Source organism: Puma concolor, chromosome A3, assembly GCF_028749965.1.
Source record: "Puma concolor isolate L17-30 chromosome A3, mPumCon1.1.hap2, whole genome shotgun sequence".
Classification (NCBI taxonomy): Eukaryota; Metazoa; Chordata; class Mammalia; order Carnivora; family Felidae; genus Puma; species Puma concolor.
Genome location: NC_141669.1, coordinates 109,658,324 through 109,676,989, shown reverse-complemented (window position 1 = coordinate 109,676,989; position 18,666 = coordinate 109,658,324). Strand labels below are relative to the sequence as shown.

General features: G+C 48.1%; 1 protein-coding gene across 1 annotated transcript; it reads right to left on the bottom strand.

The window, feature by feature from the left end:
• Window positions 1–343: 343 nt before the first annotated feature.
• On the bottom strand, window positions 344–9,714 carry PROKR2 (prokineticin receptor 2). Its single transcript, XM_025932335.2, has 2 exons — window positions 9,144–9,714; window positions 344–2,483 (listed from the first exon to the last, which is right to left on the bottom strand). Exons 1-2 carry the CDS (start codon window positions 9,599–9,601, stop codon window positions 1,787–1,789), a joined length of 1,155 nt encoding a protein of 384 aa, XP_025788120.2. The 5' UTR covers window positions 9,602–9,714; the 3' UTR covers window positions 344–1,786.
• Window positions 9,715–18,666: the final 8,952 nt, after the last annotated feature.

Here is an 18,666-nt window from a genome sequence, read left to right as displayed (position 1 = left end):
TCTCTACAGAAAAGTCGGAGTTGTCCAAATGTGGATGGGTCAGTCCCAAACCGGGTACCATTTGTAGTCTCTGCTTCAAAATGAACAAGGAAAGGGGCGCCTGGGTGGCGCAGTCGGTTAAGCGTCCGACTTCAGCCAGGTCACGATCTCACGGTCCATGAGTTCGAGCCCCGCGTCAGGCTCTGGGCTGATGGCTCAGAGCCTGGAGCCTGTTTCTGATTCTGTGTCTCCCTCTGTCTCTGCCCCTCCCCCATTCATGCTCTGTCTCTCTCTGTCCCAAAAAATAAATAAACGTTGAAAAAAAAAAATTTAAAAAAAAAAAAAAAAAAAAAAAAAAAAAATGAACAAGGAAGAATTGAGGACATATATACACAATCATCACCAATGTATACTAATACAAACATTATGCAGCCCTGGGGCAAGCTCCTTGACAACATGCAGGGAAGACCGTCAACGCTTCTGAAGAGGTGGGGGGCGGCAGGCAGTCATTGAAGTTCTGAAGTTAAATCCTCCTCATTATAACCCAGGACAGGCGTTCCTTTTTTTTTTTTTTTTTTTTTACCCCAGTGTAGATGGGCTGCACTGTGAAGAGTTCAGGGGTCCCTGGTCCAAAGAACAGGAATGAAAAAGCGGGAGTGTTTCTTCACATTAAGTCACAGTGAATGGGGATTCTCTTATCCAAACTGTTCAATATCACTTAGCCATTCTTGTCACTAGTATAGTACAAAGCACTTTCACAAACTGTGGCGTCAGCGGGCTCCCCCATTACTCCTGTAAAGTAGACAGTACAGGTATTTTCATCACCCTTATTTCATTGAAGCAAAACCAAGAAACAGAGAGAGTAAGCATCCAGGTCACATGAATCTTAAAGACGTGAACCCAGGCCTTTCCGTTCCAAGTAGAGATCACTTTGTTCTCAAAAGACGATTTGTCCTAGAAAAGTGATCTACACCTTAGTAAAAGAGCAACATAGATTATGCTCATTGCCAGTGGCAAGCTCCACCCCTTTCTCTGTCCCCTTCCTCCCTGACATTACAGCCTCTGAATCCTTTACACTAATGTATCAAGGACAGGATGTGGTCCTCGTTTCAGGACTGTATGTCTTCACCCAAAAGAATGATGAGCTTTCAAGCATCAGTGGAAAAGAGATTTTTTTTGGTCCTTTACTTTGAAATCACACCACTGTAGCTAACCAATGGCCTGGTTATGAGAAAAATTCTTTTCTCACAGCCAGAATCCTGAAGAATATCCTTAGGGAGGTAGTGGGAGCTGAGTGGGAAAGTTCAACGTGATGGCATGAACCTTCTTCCCAAGAGGCTGTAAACCCCACACTCTGACGAACTTATCCTTACATTTCCATCATGTCTAAGTGGCTTATTCTATAGCCTTTTGACTTTCCTGCAAACTGATGAGATAGAGAATGAGGGTAGGTAGATGCAGAGTGAGTGCCAATAACCATGTGAGGCTTCTGACTGGCCATCGCTTGGGGACTCCAATAGCTTCTGACATTTTTTCTTATTTAATTTTTGCACACAGTAACTGGTAAATGCCAGCTCCTGTCGCCTTGTCCAATCTCATTGGTGTGGCCGGCACACAGGAGCTGTCCAGTCCATGTCAGCTGCGTTGAGTCTTACCGCCCACCATGACTGAGAAGCATCTGCTCCTTGAGGGCAGTGAGGTGGGAACACAGTTGCCCTTTTCCCAGGCAGCCTGTGTGAACTTGGTTACTGGTGGACTCTGCTCGGAGTGCTGGTTTTCGGGTTTTCCACCTCGGAGCACCAGGCGGTCACTTGAGCCTGATACAGTCCACCTCTTCGGTGGCCGGCATGCCGCTGGTTTTGAGCTCCAGGTCGGCGCTGGACTTGCTCCCGTGATGGGAGGGCCGCCAGTGGAGCAGCAGCATCTTCTTGAAGTACTTCACGGTGTTGTTCTTGACCGTCACGAAGCACACGGTGTTGATCATGCTGTTGCTCATGGCGATGCACTCGACCACGTAGAAGGCAGTGAGGTAGTGCTTCTCCTTGACAAACACGGTGGGGAAGAAGTCGCGCACGATGCTGAAGCCGTAGAAGGGCGCCCAGCACAGCACGTAGGCCGTGAGGACGCACATGAGCACCAGCACTGTCTTCCTGCGGCAGCGCAGCCGCTTCCGGATCTGCTCTGTCTGGAAGCCCGGGACGGCCTTGAACCACAGCTCGCGGGACACCCTGGCGTAGCACAGGGTCATGGTGAGCACGGGGCCCACGAACTCCACGCCGAAGATGAACAGGAAGTAGGACTTGTAGTAGAGCTGCTGGTCCACTGGCCAGATCTGGCCGCAGAAGATCTTCTCCTGGCTTTTGACGATGAACAGGACCGTCTCTGTTGTGAAGTAGGCCGATGGGATGGCAATGAGAATGGACACCACCCAGACCAAAGCAATCAGGAAGGAGGCCGTTTGATAATTCATCCGTGGTTTCAAGGGGTGGACGATGGCGAGATATCTGGTGGGGGAGGAAAGCCATCAGTAATAATGTGCTTGGAAACATTAGTCTCGATCTAAGCCCAAACAGGCACAAAAACAGGATGGCACAGTGAGTTCCCATGTAATTATCCAGCTTCACCAGACTTCATCTTATTTTAGCAACATCATTTGGAGTAGTGCAGTGGTTTAGTGGAAACAGCACAGGCTTTGGGCAAACAGGTGGAATAAATCCCAGCTCTTCCCCCTTAGTGGCTTTGGGGTCTGGAGGGAATCACTCAGCCCTTCTGAGATTTGTTTCCTCAAACGCAACATGGGATAAAATGACAACCTACCTTGTGGGGCTGCTGTAAATATTAAACGTGACAATGTTTGTCAAATGCTTTGCATTGTAGTAGGTGTTCAATAAATATATGTGGCGTTCTTGTTATTATTATTAGTCCTATTGACACCACCTTGGCTTTCAGTCTTGCCATTCTGCCCAAGAACTTAATACTTTCAAAACTATTCCAAATATCTCATGGTTTCGAGGTGAAAAAAGGGCTCTGGAGCTCAGAGGGAGGTAGGGTCCTTTTCAGGGCAGTGCACTAGGGCTTTCCTCTCCCCTCCCCCCCAGGGACCATCCTGCGTTACAGAGCAGGAGCGTAGGGGTGGGTTTAGGGTGGAATTTAAGGAGTCTAATGTGAGAAGTAAATGACTTGCCCAACCTCACTCGGTGCAGGGACCAGGATCCCGGCTTCTGATACAGAGCTTTTACACCCACCTCCTGGGTTGTCTCAAGCTCAGATGAGGTGTGTGAAGTTGCCTCGACACCACAAAGCGGCACACAACGTTAGAGCTTTATCCTGCTCGTTCCAGTGAGCGACCCTGCCTGGGAGAGGTTGGAGCCCTTCGTGGGGTCACTACAGGCTGCGCTATTGAGCAAGGTTTCACTGGTGCTCGTTCTTGGTGAGGAACTCTTGGAGCAGGTGTAGTTCCCCCAGGAGTGGGAGGGAGCAGGGGTATTTATACACCAACTCTCCTAAGTCGTTGTTGGGGGAGCCGGAGGAGGCCTTCGGACAAAGAAACGCGGGTGTTGAGTGGGAGTGGACGGGGCGCAGACGTGACAGGAGCAAAGGGGTCTGAGAGGAGCATATCAGTAGCATCTGCTACAACCTGGTAAATCCACAGCAGGTTGCTGGTCCTGCTGTGGGCCCGACCTGTGTAAATGGAGACAGAGTAGAAGACACAGTCCTTGACCTCCGGGAGCTTTTCTTCCACACAAAAACTAGAATAACCAAGTGACAGGTCAAGAGCAACTTGAAGGAAGCCATGGTCATTATGTTAGCGATGTAGTCTGGGAACGCTTCATGGAGCTTGTGAGATTCTGACCACCTTCTATTCACCTGCTGATGAAGGCAAGATTCCCCTGCCCTATGGAGAACGAGGTGAGTGAACACACAACACCCGACAGTGGACAGATGAGCCCTAGAGCAGTTAACTAGTCACCTACACTCACCGCCCAGACAGAGGGACACTGCCAAGCATGTGGGGCCACATAGGAGTGGCACACAGGAACAGAATGAGCCAGCAGGGGTGGTGGGCAGCAGGCTTTGTAGCGACAAGAGGATTAAGTGACCCTGGGCTCCCATGAGAGGATGTGATCGGCTTGTTTGAATAATTTTGCCACCTGATAGGGAGGTGACACGCATCAGGTTGAGGACTGAGGGTGCAGCTGGTCCAGCCGAGACAAGACTAGCAGGTCAAGAGCCTTTCCTGCTGGGTAGAGGGCTATACCTGGTGAGAACAGAGGGCTTCATGGCTAGGGACCCTGGGGGCCCTGTGGGCCTCGAAGATGTCAAAGCAGCACAGGGAGTTTCAGGCTTTCCAATATAACAGCCTAATAAACAGCACTCAGGTTCAAAACCAATTGAAAAATAAGGCCAAACGATAAGAAAGATGGACGGCCAAACTCTCACTCCCAAAGTGATGACACTGATACTGGACAGTAGGGCTTTTCTCTGCGAGCACAGGGGCCACTTCATAGTCAATGAGGGAAACCTACAAACCCTGACACAGGCCAGTGAGAGAGACACAGGTTTCCCTGTGCACTTCACTCCTTGGTAACACATGCCTGTTCTATGTGGAAATATCAGAAAGGCTATCTACTGCCATTTCTGAATGCCACTGCCAGGAGAAGGGTGAGATTTATGTGCAGAGGACCTGGGAGAGATGTTATTTTAGCTCACAGAGACCCTAGGAGGGTGCTGATCTCAGGAAACACGCATCCAGGCAGACAGATGGTAACAAAGACCTTGTGGCTGTCCCTCTTGCCAATGGACAAGTCACGGGGAAAGATCAGTTTTAACAAAATACTATAGCTTCCCACATGCTTTATGTAGGTTTACCTTCTCAGAACCTGACAAAAAGCTGGAGAGGTTGTCAGTCAAGTTATTATTATTTCTGTTTCACAGATGAAGAAACTAAGTCCCAGGAGCATAATGGATTTATCCAGCTTGGAACCCAGATGTTCTGAGTCACTCCTAGGCCAGTGTTCTTGCCTTTCTTTCTTTCTTTTTTTTTTTTTTTTTAATTCTTTTTTTTTAATGTTTATTTAATTTTGAGGGAGAGAGAGAGTACGAGCAGGGGAGGGGCAGAGAGAGGAGACGCAGAATCTGAAGCAGGCTCTAGGCTCCGAGCTGCCAGCACAGAGCCTGATGTGGGGCTTGAACTCACGGACCGCAAGATCATGACCTGAGCCAAAGTCAGAGCTTAACCGACTGTGCCACCCAGGCGCCCCTCCTTTCTGATTTATTTGATGACAACTTTGAATTTTGGAATCTCTTTTGTAACGAGGAAGTTGTTACTGGATTCGAAAATATTAGAATTTAAGAGTCCACGACAGAAGAAGCAGGAATGTAGAAATTCTCTCTGGCATTGGTTATCAAGATACTTTCCATGCTGGAACTATATTGGAGGGGGGTTGAGAGGGAAGGAGAGAGAGAGAGAAAGAGAGAGAGAGATGAAATCCTGAGTTAGTTCTGTTTCCAGAGTCCTCTTGGCTACTGGACCACCATTTCCCTAGCAGCCCTCACCTTGGCATTTCAGGCTCTGCTTCCTGCATTCCAGTGGAAGACAGCGTGGGAAAGAAAGAAACTGGACGACTTTCTTGTATCACACACAAAAGTGAATTCAAAATGGATTAAAGACCTACATGTGAGACCTGAAATTATAAAAATCCTAGAAGAGAGCACAGGCAGTAATTTCTCTGAAATCCGCTGTAGCAACTTTTTTTCTAGATATGTCTCCTGAGGCAAGGGAAACAAAAGCAAAAAATAAACTATTGAGACTGCGTCAAAATAAAAAGCTTCTGCACAGTCAAGGAAACAATCAACCAAACTAAAAGGCAGGGTGCCTGTGTCGCTCAGTCAGTTGAGCGGTTGAGTGTCTGACTCTTGATTTCAGCTCAGGTCATGATCCCAGGGTCATGGGACTGAGCCCTGAGTCGGGCTCCTCACTGATCATGGAGCCTGCTTAAGATTCTCTCTCTCTCTCTCTCTCTCTCTCTCTCTCTCTCTCTCTCTGTTCCTCTGCCCCTCTCCCCTGCTCAAATTCCCTCTCTAAAAATAAGAACAACAACAACAAAACTAAAAGGCAGCCTACACAATGGGAAAAGATATTTGCAAATGACATATGCAATAAAGGGCTAGTATCCAAAATATATAAAGAACTTCTACAACTCAACACTCCCAAAGCAAATAATCCAACTTAAAAATGGACAGAAGACATGACCAGGTACTTCTCCAAAGAAGACATCCAGATGGTCAACAGACACATGAACAGATGCTCAACATCACTCATCATCAGGGAAATACAAATCAAAACCACAATGAGATAGCACCTCACGCCTGTCAGAATGGCTAAAATAAAATATACAAGATACGACAGGCATTGGCAAAGATGTGGAGAAAAAAAGGAAACCTCCTGCACTATTGGTGGGAATGCAAACTGGTGCAGCCACTGTGGAAAACAGTATGGAAGCTCCTCAGAAAGTTAAAAATAGAACTACCCTATGATCCAGCAAATCCAAAGCATACAAAAACATTAACTCAAAGGGATATATGTACCCACCCCTATGTTTATTACAGCATTATTTATAATAAATAACCAAATTATGGAAACAGCCCAAGTGTCCATTTATTGATGAATGGATAAAGAAAATGTGATATATAGATATATATATGTGATTATATTATATTATATATATACATATATATGTGATTATATTATATATATACATATGTGATTATATATATATATATATATATAAAATGGAACATTACTTAACTATCAAAAAGAATGCAATCTTGGGTGCCTGGTGGCTTAGTGGGTTAAGTGTCAGATTCTTGATTTCAGCTGAGGTCATGATGCCACAGTTTGTGAGATGGGGCCCCGCATGGGGCTCTACACTGACAGCGCAGAGCCTGCTTGGCAGTGTCTCTCTCTCCCTCGCTCTCCACCCCTCCCCCGCTCTCTCTCTCTTTCTCTCTCTCAAAATAAGTAAACATTAAAAAAAAATGAAATCTTGCCATTTGCGATGGCGTGGATGGAGCTAGAGAGCGTAATGCTAAGCAAAATAAGTCAGGAGGACAAATACCATATGATTTCACTCATACGTGGCATTTAAGAAACAAAACAAATGAGCAAAGTGGGAAAAGAGAGAGAGAAACAGAGAAATACACTCTTAACAATGGAGAACAAACTGGGGAGGTGGGGGGGGTGGGTGGAAGAGGTGATGGGGATTAAGGGGTGCACTTGTCACGATGAGCACTGGCGCTGTGAGGAAGTGTTGAGTCACTATACTGTAGACCTGAAACTAATATTACGCTGTATGTTAACTAACTGGAATTCAAATAAAAACCTAAAAAAAAAAAAAAAAAAAAGAATGATGGTAACATTTCCTGCCTGGGTGATGGGCGGAATGGCAGAGCTGTGGATGGAGCTGGGAAGCTGGCGGCAGAGCTGGTTCAGGGTGAAAAAGGAACCGCTCTTTGTATTACCACTGGATGGCTGCTTCCTAAGAGACTCCTACGTCGCCCAAACCCCCAACGTTAAAAAGACAAAGGTTTCCACAGGTCAAAGGGGATGAGGACAGGGATAACTCTCACTGGAGTGAGCATCAGAATCACTCAGGGAATTGGATAAAAATGCAGATTCCTGGGACCTAGCCCAGGGGATTCTCATTTAGTAGGGCTGGGGGGTGGGGGCTAGGAATCTGACTTTGTATCATTTGCCCTCGGGGATTTTGTGCAGTTGCTGGACAGTTACATCTTACAAACACTGGTTTTAAGGTTGGAGAGCTGTAATAACAGAGTTGTTTATCCTGCAGGAATTATGTTTTAAAAAGAAGATGCCTCTTAGACCTCTACGTGTATTTCATTATGAAAAATAATGAAGTGCCTCATTAAAAGGGACGACAAACCTAAATAGCACTGAGAGCAAGGAAAAAACTGAAGAGTTCAAAGGAGACAGAAGGGAAAAAAGATGTTTAAAAAATACATCATCAAAATGAATTTAGGGGCCTCTGGATGGCTCAGTCAGTTAAGCGTCTGACTTCAGCTCAGGTCATGATCTCGCGGTTTGTGGGTTCGAGGCCGTGTCGGGCTCTGTGCTGACAGCTTGGAGCCTGGAACCTGCTTCGGATTCTGTATCTCCCTCTCTTTCTGCCCCTCCCTTGCTCGCACCCTCTCTTTCTCTCTCAAAAAAAAATGAACATTAAAAATTTTTTTTAAATAGCATTTAAGAAAATAATAAAAAAAATTTAAAAATGAGTTTCAGCACACCGTGGACCAAGAGGATGTTTTACCAGCTGCCCCCCTCAAACAGAGCCACCGGTGACCTGATACTGGCTTATAGCTCTATAGCTGTTTGTGTAAATAAAACACGTGTAAGATTTGTCACAAGCTGCTGCTAGACATTTTGTAGATTTTATAAATTTATAAGAGAGCAAGGACTTCCAGAACATCTCATGCAAATGTATGCAAATGAGCCCATGGATGTACGCAAGGAAACAAAGGCAAGGATGTCCTTCCCTCTTTTCTACAAATAGGCGGTTATCTTATTTTAAAATCAGCTCTACAACAAAGGCACCAGAAACAAGGGTACATTACCGTACGATTCTGTTTTTATGAAGTTAAAGAACAGACAAAATTAAACGATGATGAGTGAGATCAGAGCCGTGGTTGTGTGGGGTGCGAACTGACTGGTAAGGGGGACAAGGGAGTTTTCTAGGTGATGCAAATAAATGTTCCACGTCTTGACTTGGGTACTGGCTACAGGACAAACTTGGTACACGTGACCCTGACCGGAAGGTGCCCTGGTGAAGTCTCACGTGGCCTAAACTTTCTGCTTTTGCGTTCGGTCGTGTTTGTGGCTGCTCGCGCTCGCGTGACACGCCTGCACCCACTCTGTGGCAGACGTGGTATCTGCAGGCACGGCCCAGAGCTGGGGGGGGCTCAGGAGCCTCCCTCTCGCCCACATCTGGGGGGGAACGTGAGCCCCAAGTGAGGAAACCAGGTCTCCTCTTGCCTCGAATAGATGAGCCAGCCTCCGAATCGGCAGCGGCGCCAACCTGTCGGGGCTGAAGTGAGGAAAGGGGCCGCCTGGCCCAGCCCCCATCTTCACCCCGGCCCGGCACCCTCACCTGTCGATAGCGATGGCCAGCAGGGCGTTGGTGGAGACGTAGAGTGAGACTGTACGCAGGTAGTTGACAGAGGCGCAGAGCGCGTGGCCGTGCTCCCAGGAGAGCTGGCGCACCACGTAGTAGTCCATCTCGAAGGGGCAGCAGATGACGGCCACCAGGAAGTCAGAGACGGCCAGGTTAGCGATGAGCAGGTTGGTCAGGTTGCGCAGCTTCTTACAGCGGGCGAGGGCAGCAATAAAGACAAAGTTGCCGACGCCGCAAACCAGCATGATGCCCGCCAGTGCCACACCGATGACGATCTTGGCGGCAAAGAAGGTCCGGGTCTTGGTCATGTCCTCGTCCTCATCCAGAGGGAGGTCGTAATCACCATAACTGAAGTTGAACGGGAGGGAGGAGGTATGGTCTTGAGCCGGGCTGAAGTTGGGTGCAAAAGTAGTGTTTCCATTCTGGGCTGCCATGGTGGAGACTGCAGGTGGAGTGGTGAGAATTCTGAGCTGGGGATCCAGACCTTCTGCTGTCGTGAGTCGCCGAGCCTAGCACCCCGCCCACATCCTTGAGGAGAGTCACCACGCCATCCTGGACCCTGGAAGGAGACACAGTCAGTGGGCAACATGCAGGAAAACACCTGGTAATATTCTCCCAGAGCTCCCCAAGTGGAGGCCAACCAGACCCAGTGACTACCCTGAGACAGAATTACCCAGACTTTGGGGGAGAGAGGACATGAGGTCTGGAAACTGGGAAATCCTCCATTGGCCTTCAGGAGGTACTGGGCATAGGATGAACTAGACTCTCCAGAGACACCCACGAAGAGCCTGCATGTCTGTCTTTTTCTCAGAAGCCGGGACCAGTCTGACTGCCCAGTCACACTCCCCTTCCCCACCATCAACTCCCACAAGGTCTTCAAAAAGTTTAACAAGCTTGTTCCAGGCGGCTGGCCCAGGCTTCCACAGCAGCTACCATGCTGTGTCACCTTTTGGTCAAGGACAATGAAGCCGGAGGATCGGGACACACGGCAAGGTCTTTCCTCCAAAGCAGGGCACTGCCCCCTATGTCCTGGCCAAACCTTGGACATGGACATCACCAAATCCACTTTCACAAGAACAGGCTGAGTCATCCTGGGCCAGTGATTTATGCTGTCTGAGCACTGATCTTCCTATAAACCAAATCCCCGCTGCCTAGACCGGGCCTGGACAGTGGAGGCTGGACAGGAGTCTGTGGGATGCAGGAATGAGGATCCGCCCAGGATTCTGCTGGTGAAGGGGGCTGTGGGTGGGAGAGAATTCTGCTGCTGCTCCTCTGTGCTTTGGGAACCAGATCTAACAAGAAACGCTTTGTCTGCTTCCCCTCCCTGCTCCCACTTTTGTGATCAGCCCCCTGTCTCCTTGGACAGCTTCCCCCCCCCCCCCCCAGGTCTCCCCCAGAATCAACCCTGACTGGGAAGCACCACATCTTGCCACCAAGGTCCCTGTCCTCTGAAAGTGGTGGTGGCTGCTCCAAGACCCCGCTTAACTGAAAACGGCCCCCAAGGGGGGGCAGGAGTAAGGGGAAGGGGATATCAGGGAGGACCCAGGAGGGCCTGAGGGCTGAAACTGTCCCGAGTCCTTTATGTTTTCAGTGCCTCAAGATCCCCACGGCAAAGGGAAATAAAGTCTCTGAAGTAGTGAGCCCTTAGGAGATGGGGCACCACCGGGTTCAACGCATCGGAGGGCCTTGGGAAAAAACAAAACAAAACATAAACAAGAAACTCGAGATCCCAACACCAGCAGAAAGAAGACCCCAGCCATCAAGCTGTGTGCTGCCTCTCCAGGCTTAACACAACTGGAAACGACTCCAAGTGTGGGCGCCGCGGGATGCTGATAGCAAGCAGTGGACCAAACTGGAGAGCGGGTTTGGCCCGGCCCCGTCAGAGGAGGGGGGAGAGCGAGGGACAGGAACTGAAGCAGCAGGGACGGCCGTCGCAGGGTGGCAGGGCCGCTCGAACCTGCAGCGCGTGCGAGTGCTGCGTACCCGAGGCGAAAACCTCTTCCGCCAGACGACGTTCAAGTGCCAACGGCGTCTGCAGCCGGGAGCGTCCTCCGTCCGGGTCGCCTCGCCTTCTCCCGCGAAGCCCGGGTCCCCGCAGACAGTGCCCGACCCGAGACCGAGAAGCCGGAGTCGCGTCCTCTCGGCTGCCACGCTCCGCGAGGAGGGGGCGTGAGCCCGGGTGGCGCAGGTCTCGGCCCCATTTTTCGGGGGACGCACCCCTCTGGCCCAGACCAACCCACTTCGGGCGCCCTCTCCCTTCCCTCCCTTACCCGCCCCGGCGCGGCCGCGCGGTCCCGGAGGCGCCGCCCAGCAAGGGCGGGAATCGAGTCGGAGATTCGGGCTCCAAAGGCGAAGCGTGCGAGGCCTCCGGGCCAGAAGAAAACCGGGGTTAGGGGCTGGACCCGGTGAGCGGGAATTACCCGGGAGATGCTTCCCTCTTCAGCTTCCCTTTCAACGAGGTGCCCCCTGCCCAAGCCCTCCCCTGCAGTTTGGCGCTCGCCCGCCAGCGCAGCCGCCCGCGCGCCCCAGTCCCGGCTTCCCGTCGCCGGGTCCCCTGCCCGGTCCTGGCGGGTGGTGGACTCTCCCGGCACGAACTCCTCCACTTGGAGTCAGCCCGGGAGCCTCCCAAGAAGCACGGGAGGCAAAGCAACCCGAATCCCCCGGAGAAAGGAGTGGGCGTCGGCGCCCCCAACCCGGGTGACGCCCCCCACCGCACCAAGGGAGCCCCCGGACCGCGCAGAGCTCAGCACCTACCTGCCTGGGCGCCTCCTCCCGGCGCGCTCCGCTGCCCTGGCCGCCGGGTTCAGTCCTGGGGGACCGCGACTTCCTCGTGCAGTGGCGCTGCGTTCCGGGGTGTCCTTTCTTCCTCGCTCCAGCGCGCTTCCCCCGCGCGTCGCGGTCTCTGTCTTCCCGCTGGAGTTGGCGCTCCGCCCCTGCAGCTCGGCAAGGCGCCTCGGACCCTGCCCGGTGCGCCCCGCCCCGCCCCGCGCTCGACTCCGCCCCGGGGTCCCCAGCCTGCCCCCGCGCCGAGGCATCGGGTGGGCCTTCGGCTCCTGCACCTGGTGTGCCCAGGGCGCCGGGCGCGCGGAGTTCTGGCTGCGCTGGCACGGATCCCCAGTCCGCCGGGTTGGCCCGTTCGAAGAGGCTTCTGCGTCTTCGCACCGAAGTGTGAATGAGACCTCAGTAGCAGGGGTTAGGTGGTGCGGATTCTGAGCCCTTAGTGCCCCGCCGAGGGGCCTCGCTGGCGTCGCCCATGCAGGAGCCGGCTGTCCGGTCTTTGGCAGGAGCCCCCACCAGCGTCCGCTCCCGCTACACGGCGGCTCATTTAGGAGGACGCTGGGGTACATTCCATCGTGCCCGGGGGTGCTGGTGCCGGGGAGACTTGGAGGTGCATAGTGGTGGGTGGGTGGTGATGGAAATGGAGGCTCTCGGGGAGGAAGCTGGGGATCCCGGGCAGATTGCCCTGCTCAAATCTCCTACCCTGAAGTCCTCATCAAAGCCTTGCGATACCCATCACTGCCAGAGTCCTTGGCGTTTCAGAGATTATCCCACTTGGGCCCCCACCAGTCTGTCTGGAGCCATGTTTCTGGAGCCCTGCACCTTGCTTCCTCCAGGTTCTGATTGTAGGCAATTTCCATTACCACTCTGTTCCTAGGTTTTCTTAATGCAGATTGGGAAGATTCCTTATACGGATTGGGAAGGAAGAAGTAAAATGGTCTATGTTGCAGATGGCATGATGTCTTTGTAGAAAATCAGAAGGAATTGACAAAAAAACAAAACAAAACAAAACAAAAAAAAAACAACAACAACTTTCCAGAACTAATAAGTGATTATAGCAAAGTTTCAAGATACAAGGTTAATACAGAAAAGGCAAATGCTTTCCTATATATCAGCAATGAACAAGTGGCACTTAAAATTGAAAATACAATACTATTTACACTAGCAGCCCCCAAAGGAAAATACTTAGGTATAAATCCTAAGAAAATATGTACAAGATCTATATGACAGAAATCTAAATAAATGGAGAGATATTACCTTGTTCACGGATAGGAAGATTCAATATGGTCAAGATGTCAGTTTTCCCCAATTTGATCTACAGATTAAAAAAAAACAATCAAAATCCAGCAAGTTATTTTGTAGATATCAACAAACATTTTTTTCTTTTTTTAAGTTTTTTATTTATTTTGAGAGAGAGAGAGAAAGAGCACGAGTAGGATAGAGGAAAGAAAGAGGGAGAGAGAGAGAATCCCAAGCAGGCTCAGCATTGTCAGCACAGAGCCTGACTCAGGGCTCCATCCCATGAAAGGTGAGATCATGACTGACTGAGCCACCCAGGTGCCCTTTCATGTAAACTTTAGAATGTTTGTTGATATCAGGGCACCTGGGTGGCTCAGTCAGTTAAGGATCTGACTCTTGATTTCAGCTCAGGTCATGATCTCACCTTTCGTGGGATCGAGCCCCGTGTCCGGCTCTGTGCCGACAGTGCTAAGCCTGGAGCCTGCTTCAGATTCTGTCTCCCTCTCTCTCTCTGCCCCTCCCCAGCTCGCACTCTGTCTCTCTCTCTCTCTTAAAAATAAATAAACATTAAAAAAAAAAAGATTCTCTCACTCTCTCCCTTTGGCCCCTCCCCCACTTTATGCGTGCTCTCTCTCTAAAAAAAAAATAAAAATTAACAAAACAAAACAAAAATTTGTGTGAAGATTCAGAATAGCTCACACAATATTGAAGGAGAATAACACAATTGGAGGACCATCACTACCTGACTTCAAGACTTACTATAAAGCTACAGTAATCAAGACAGTGTGGTATGGGTGAAAGAATAGACAAATGGATCAGTGGAAGGGAGCAGAGAGTCCAGAAATAGATCCACATAAATATAGTCTTTTGATTTTTGACAAAGGAGGGAAGGCAGTACAGTGGAGAAAAGGCAGTCTTTTCAACAAATGGTGCTGGAACAATTAGACATCCCCATGTGAAAAAATCAATCTAGACACAGACCTTGTAGCTGTCACACAAATTAACTCAAAAGGGATCACAGACTCAACTGTACAATGAAAAACTATAAAATGCCTAGAAGATAACATAGGAGAAAATCTAGATGACCTTGGATTTCGTGATGGCTTTTTAGATACAACAACAAAGGCAAGATCCATAAAAGAAAGAATTAATAAGCTGGGCTTCATTAAAATTATAAATGCTCTGCAAGAGACACTGTCAAGAGAAATGAAAAGACAAACCACAGACTGGGAAATAATATGGGTAAAAGACGTATCTGATGAAGGACTTTTACCCCCAAATACACAAAGAACTCCTAAAACTCATCAGTAAGAAAACAAACCAACCAATTAAAAAATTGGCCAAAGACCTTCACTGACACTTCATGACAAGAGATATAGCAGGCAAATAAGCACAGGAAAAGATGCTCCATATCATATATCATCAGGGAAATGCAAAATAAAATAGCAGTGAGATACCACTACATACTTACTAGAATAGCCAATGGCTGGAACACTGACAACACCAAATGCTGGTGAGGATGTGGAACAACAGGAATTCTTATCTATTTGTGGTGGAAATGCAAAATGGTACGGCCACTTTGGAGGTTTGCTGGTTGTTTTTTTTTCTTTGTTTTGTTTTACAAAGACAAACACATCCTTACCATAAGATACAGCAATCACATTGCTTGGTATTTTAAAACTTATGTCTCCACAAAAACCTGCACACGGGCATGTGTAGCAGTTTTATTCACAATCACCAAAATTTGGAAGCAACCTTGATGTCCTTCAGTAGCTGAATGGATCACTAAACTGGAGTACATCCAGATAACAGAATTTTCAGCACCAAAAACAAATGAGCTCTCTATCAAGCCGTGAGAAGACACAGAAGAACTGTAAGTGCATATTACTAAGTGGAAGAAACCAATCTGAAAAGGCTACATACCGTGTGATTCCAACTATACGACGTCCCGGAGAAGGCAAAACTATGGAGACAGTAAAAGGGTCAGTGGTTGTCAGAGGTTAGGCAAGAGAAGGACAAACAGTTGGGGCATGGGGGATTTTTAGGGCAGTGAAACTACTCTATATGATACTATGATGGCGGAGACGGGACAATCGACATTTGTTCAAACCCATGGAATATACAACAGCGGAGTGAACTCTAATGTAAGCTACGGACTTTTGGGTGATAATAACGTGTCAGTGTAGGTCCATCGATTACAACAAATGTACCACCCTCGTGTGGGATGTTGGTCATGGGGGAGGCTCTGCGTGTGTGGGAGCAGGGGCTATATGCGAAATCTCTGTACCTTTGGCTAAGTTTTGCTGCGAACCTAAATCTGCTCAAGAGAATAAAGTCTATTTTTAAAAATGGGTACGGATTTTCAGGAGCTTGATTTGTTAATACATATAAGAAGCCTTGAAATTTTAACATTCTTTAATGCAGAAATTATGTTTTTATTAGTTTTTCCTGTGTAAATAATAAATGGAGCAGTTAAAGATTTCACTACAAAGATGTTGATCGCAACATTGTTTAGTGTAACAAGGAACTGGAAACAACCTGAACTCTCTACGCTTGCTTAATATGTGATAAAAATGTCTTTGATGAACTACCACATAATCATATAATTTTCTTGAATCAATACAAATTCATATGATTAAAAAATCAAAACATATACAAAATGTGTGAGAAGCATCCCTCTCACCCCGTCCCCCTCCATTTTCCCCCTGTTTCTAGACACGCTGGTTTAATATTTTCTAACTATACCTGTTAAATTGCAAAGTGGATTATTTCCCAATTTTTGGCTGATACTGTGCTATACAAGAATGCTATAATATAAAATTAGCGGTGCTTCGGCAAATAACTTTGTATGTGACATCTTTTTGTATATGTGCAAATGATAATAAATTGGATAATAAATTCCTAAAAGTGGTATTGGTGAAAGCATAGAAGCATTTGTAATTTGGGTAGATATTGTCACATTGAAGCCTGTGAAGGGTCTCACCATTTTGCACTTTCCAGGTAAGCAGTCTTTGGTAGAAGTGTGTGCCTCGGGCTGTACCTGAATCAAGAAGCAAATATCTGTTCGGGCGCCTGGGTGGCTCAGTCAGTCGGTTGAGTGACCGACTTCAGCTCAGGTCGTGATCGCGCAGTTTGTGAGTTCAAGCCCCGTGTCAGGCTCTGTGCTGACAGCTCAGAGCCTGGAGCCTGCTTCGGATTCTGTGTTTCCCCCCGTCTCTCTACCTCTTCCCTGCTCACACTCTGTCTCTTTCTCAAAACTAAATAAACATTAAAAACAATTAAAAAAAAAAGAAGCAAATATCTGTTGAAGTCATAAGAAGGCAATAATCAAAAGCAGGATTTCTCAGCAATGTCGGTCTCTCACACTTGACCTCAGTTCTGAATGCAGGGTGCCCTCTTAGTCATCCAAAGTATGATAGGGAGGGACACTGTCCCCAAGAAAGTTACCTCAGTTTATTTTTCTGTGTCTCTCATCGAGTCATTAATAATCCATTTATGAAGGTGCCCTTGTGATCAACGGTAGACACATTTTTAGGTAAACTTTTATAATTAAAAAAAATTTTTTTAAATGTTTTTATTTACTTTTGAGACAGAGAGAGAGAGAGCATGAGCAGGGGAGGGGCAGAGAGAGGGGGAGACACAGAATCTGAAGCAGGCTCCAGGCTCTGAGCTGTCAGCACATAGCTCAACATGGGGCTCGAACTCACGGAGTGTGAGATCATGACCTGAGCTGAAGTCGGACACTTAACCGACTGAGCCACCCAGGCACCCCTATAATTTTTTAAAGTTTATTTATTTATTTTGAGGGAGAGGAAGAGAAAGATAAAAAAACACAAGTGGGGGAGGAGCAGAGACAGAGACAGAGGGAAAGGGAGAGAATCCCAAGCACGCTCTGCACTGTCAGCACAGAGCCCAAAGTGGGGCTCAAACCCATGAACCACGAGATCATGACCTGAGCCCAAACCAAGAGTTGGACACTTCACCAACTGAGCCACTCAGGTGCCCCAGGTAAACTTTTAAATTAAGTAAGTGTAATTAAGGTCTATGAGTTATTGTTGGGAAAGGTGGGACATAATTAATGGTTCGAAGGGCTTCTACTTTTCATTCAATCTACCCGGTTTTCACAGCATTCTGGAAGGAGTGCTCTGTAAGACATCCTGGTTGACTCACCTGACCCAGCTAGTGTATTTTTCTCTCTCTGGTTTCCATCTGCTTCCAGGGAAGTGCCAGGAAGACGATAGTTGGGAGTGAGATAAGGCACCAGGCTCTGTGCCCACCAGCACGCTCCCTACCTATGGAGAAAGACACAAAAACATGGTAATTTACATGGAAGCTAGATTTTTGGTTAGAAATTTGTGATTGCTTTTAGAACTGTTTCAGAAATATTTTAGAGCCTTCAGGAGGAGGCAGTGTTAGGGAAAGGGTGAGTTGAGTGAGCAAAGTGCTTGCAAGAAACAGGTCATCAACGGACTCAATAGAAGAAAGTTTGGTTAATGTTGTCCCCTTGGTGGGAATGCCATTGTTCTCTGCAAGGACAGTAGAATAAGAGGGCTACAGGGCACCTGTGTGGTTCAGTTGATTAAGCCTCCGACTTCGGCTCAGGTCATAATCTTGAGGATTGTGGTTCGAGCCCCACATCGGGCTCTCTGCTGTCAGTGTGGAGCCTGCTTGACATCCTCTGTCTCCCTGTCTATCTCTTTCCCACTCTCTCTCTCTCTCTCTCTCTCTCAAAACTAAATAAACATAAAAAAAGAGGACTACAGTGCACCTTATGAGAAAGACTGAAGGCTTTCAAACCAAGAGCCAGATTGGGTTGGGTTTGGAAACAGTTTAGTTTTATAAGGAGATACTTGGAGGTTGATTTTTGTTTTTCCTTGGCTTCTCCCTCCAAGTAAAGGCTCAGGTGCTTGCATGCTGTCTCTCCCCGAGCTCAGAAAAGGACACAAATTCCTTCCTCAGGTATGTCACCCAAGGCAGGGTTTGGGTGCAAACATGTGGAACAAATTCACATAATGTAGAAAGTCAAAAGATAAATGCCTTCTCTGTCCCCTCTCCACAATCTAGCCCCTTAGAAGTGATCCCTATTAACTGGAGTTCATTATATACATTCAAATGCCAACCACACTTACACTGGGGATGGTTGGGCTCACTATAGGAGGAGTCAGGGGAGGAAAGAGAGCCATTTTCATTATGGGCGACTTAAGTCTCTGAGTTATTTAACATGAATATTAAAAAGAATGTGACTTTGGTTCATGCCCCAAGGTGAAAGTAGTCTAGCTGAGTTTGGGTTCCTCTAAAAGCAGATCCTGAGATAATGATTTGAGGGCAGAGTTTTCTGGGGAGGTGATCCCAAGAATTGATGTTAGGGGAGTAGAAGAGTGGCTCAGGGAAGGGACAGCAGCCAACAAAAGGGTGTGAAGCCACGCAAGTTACTGCTGTGGGCACATGGAACTTAATTCCGCTGGGGACAGCGCTGGGATCC

What these genes read in the sequence shown, in the direction of transcription:
- PROKR2 (XM_025932335.2), bottom strand. Translation starts at nt 9,601, where the DNA reads ATGGCAGCCCAGAATGGAAACACTACTTTTGCACCCAACTTCAGCCCG. An exon ending in CTGGCCATCGCTATCGACAG is followed by an intron (nt 2,484 to 9,143) that starts GTGAGGGTGCCG and finishes CTCCCCCACCAG; the next exon opens with ATATCTCGCCATCGTCCACC.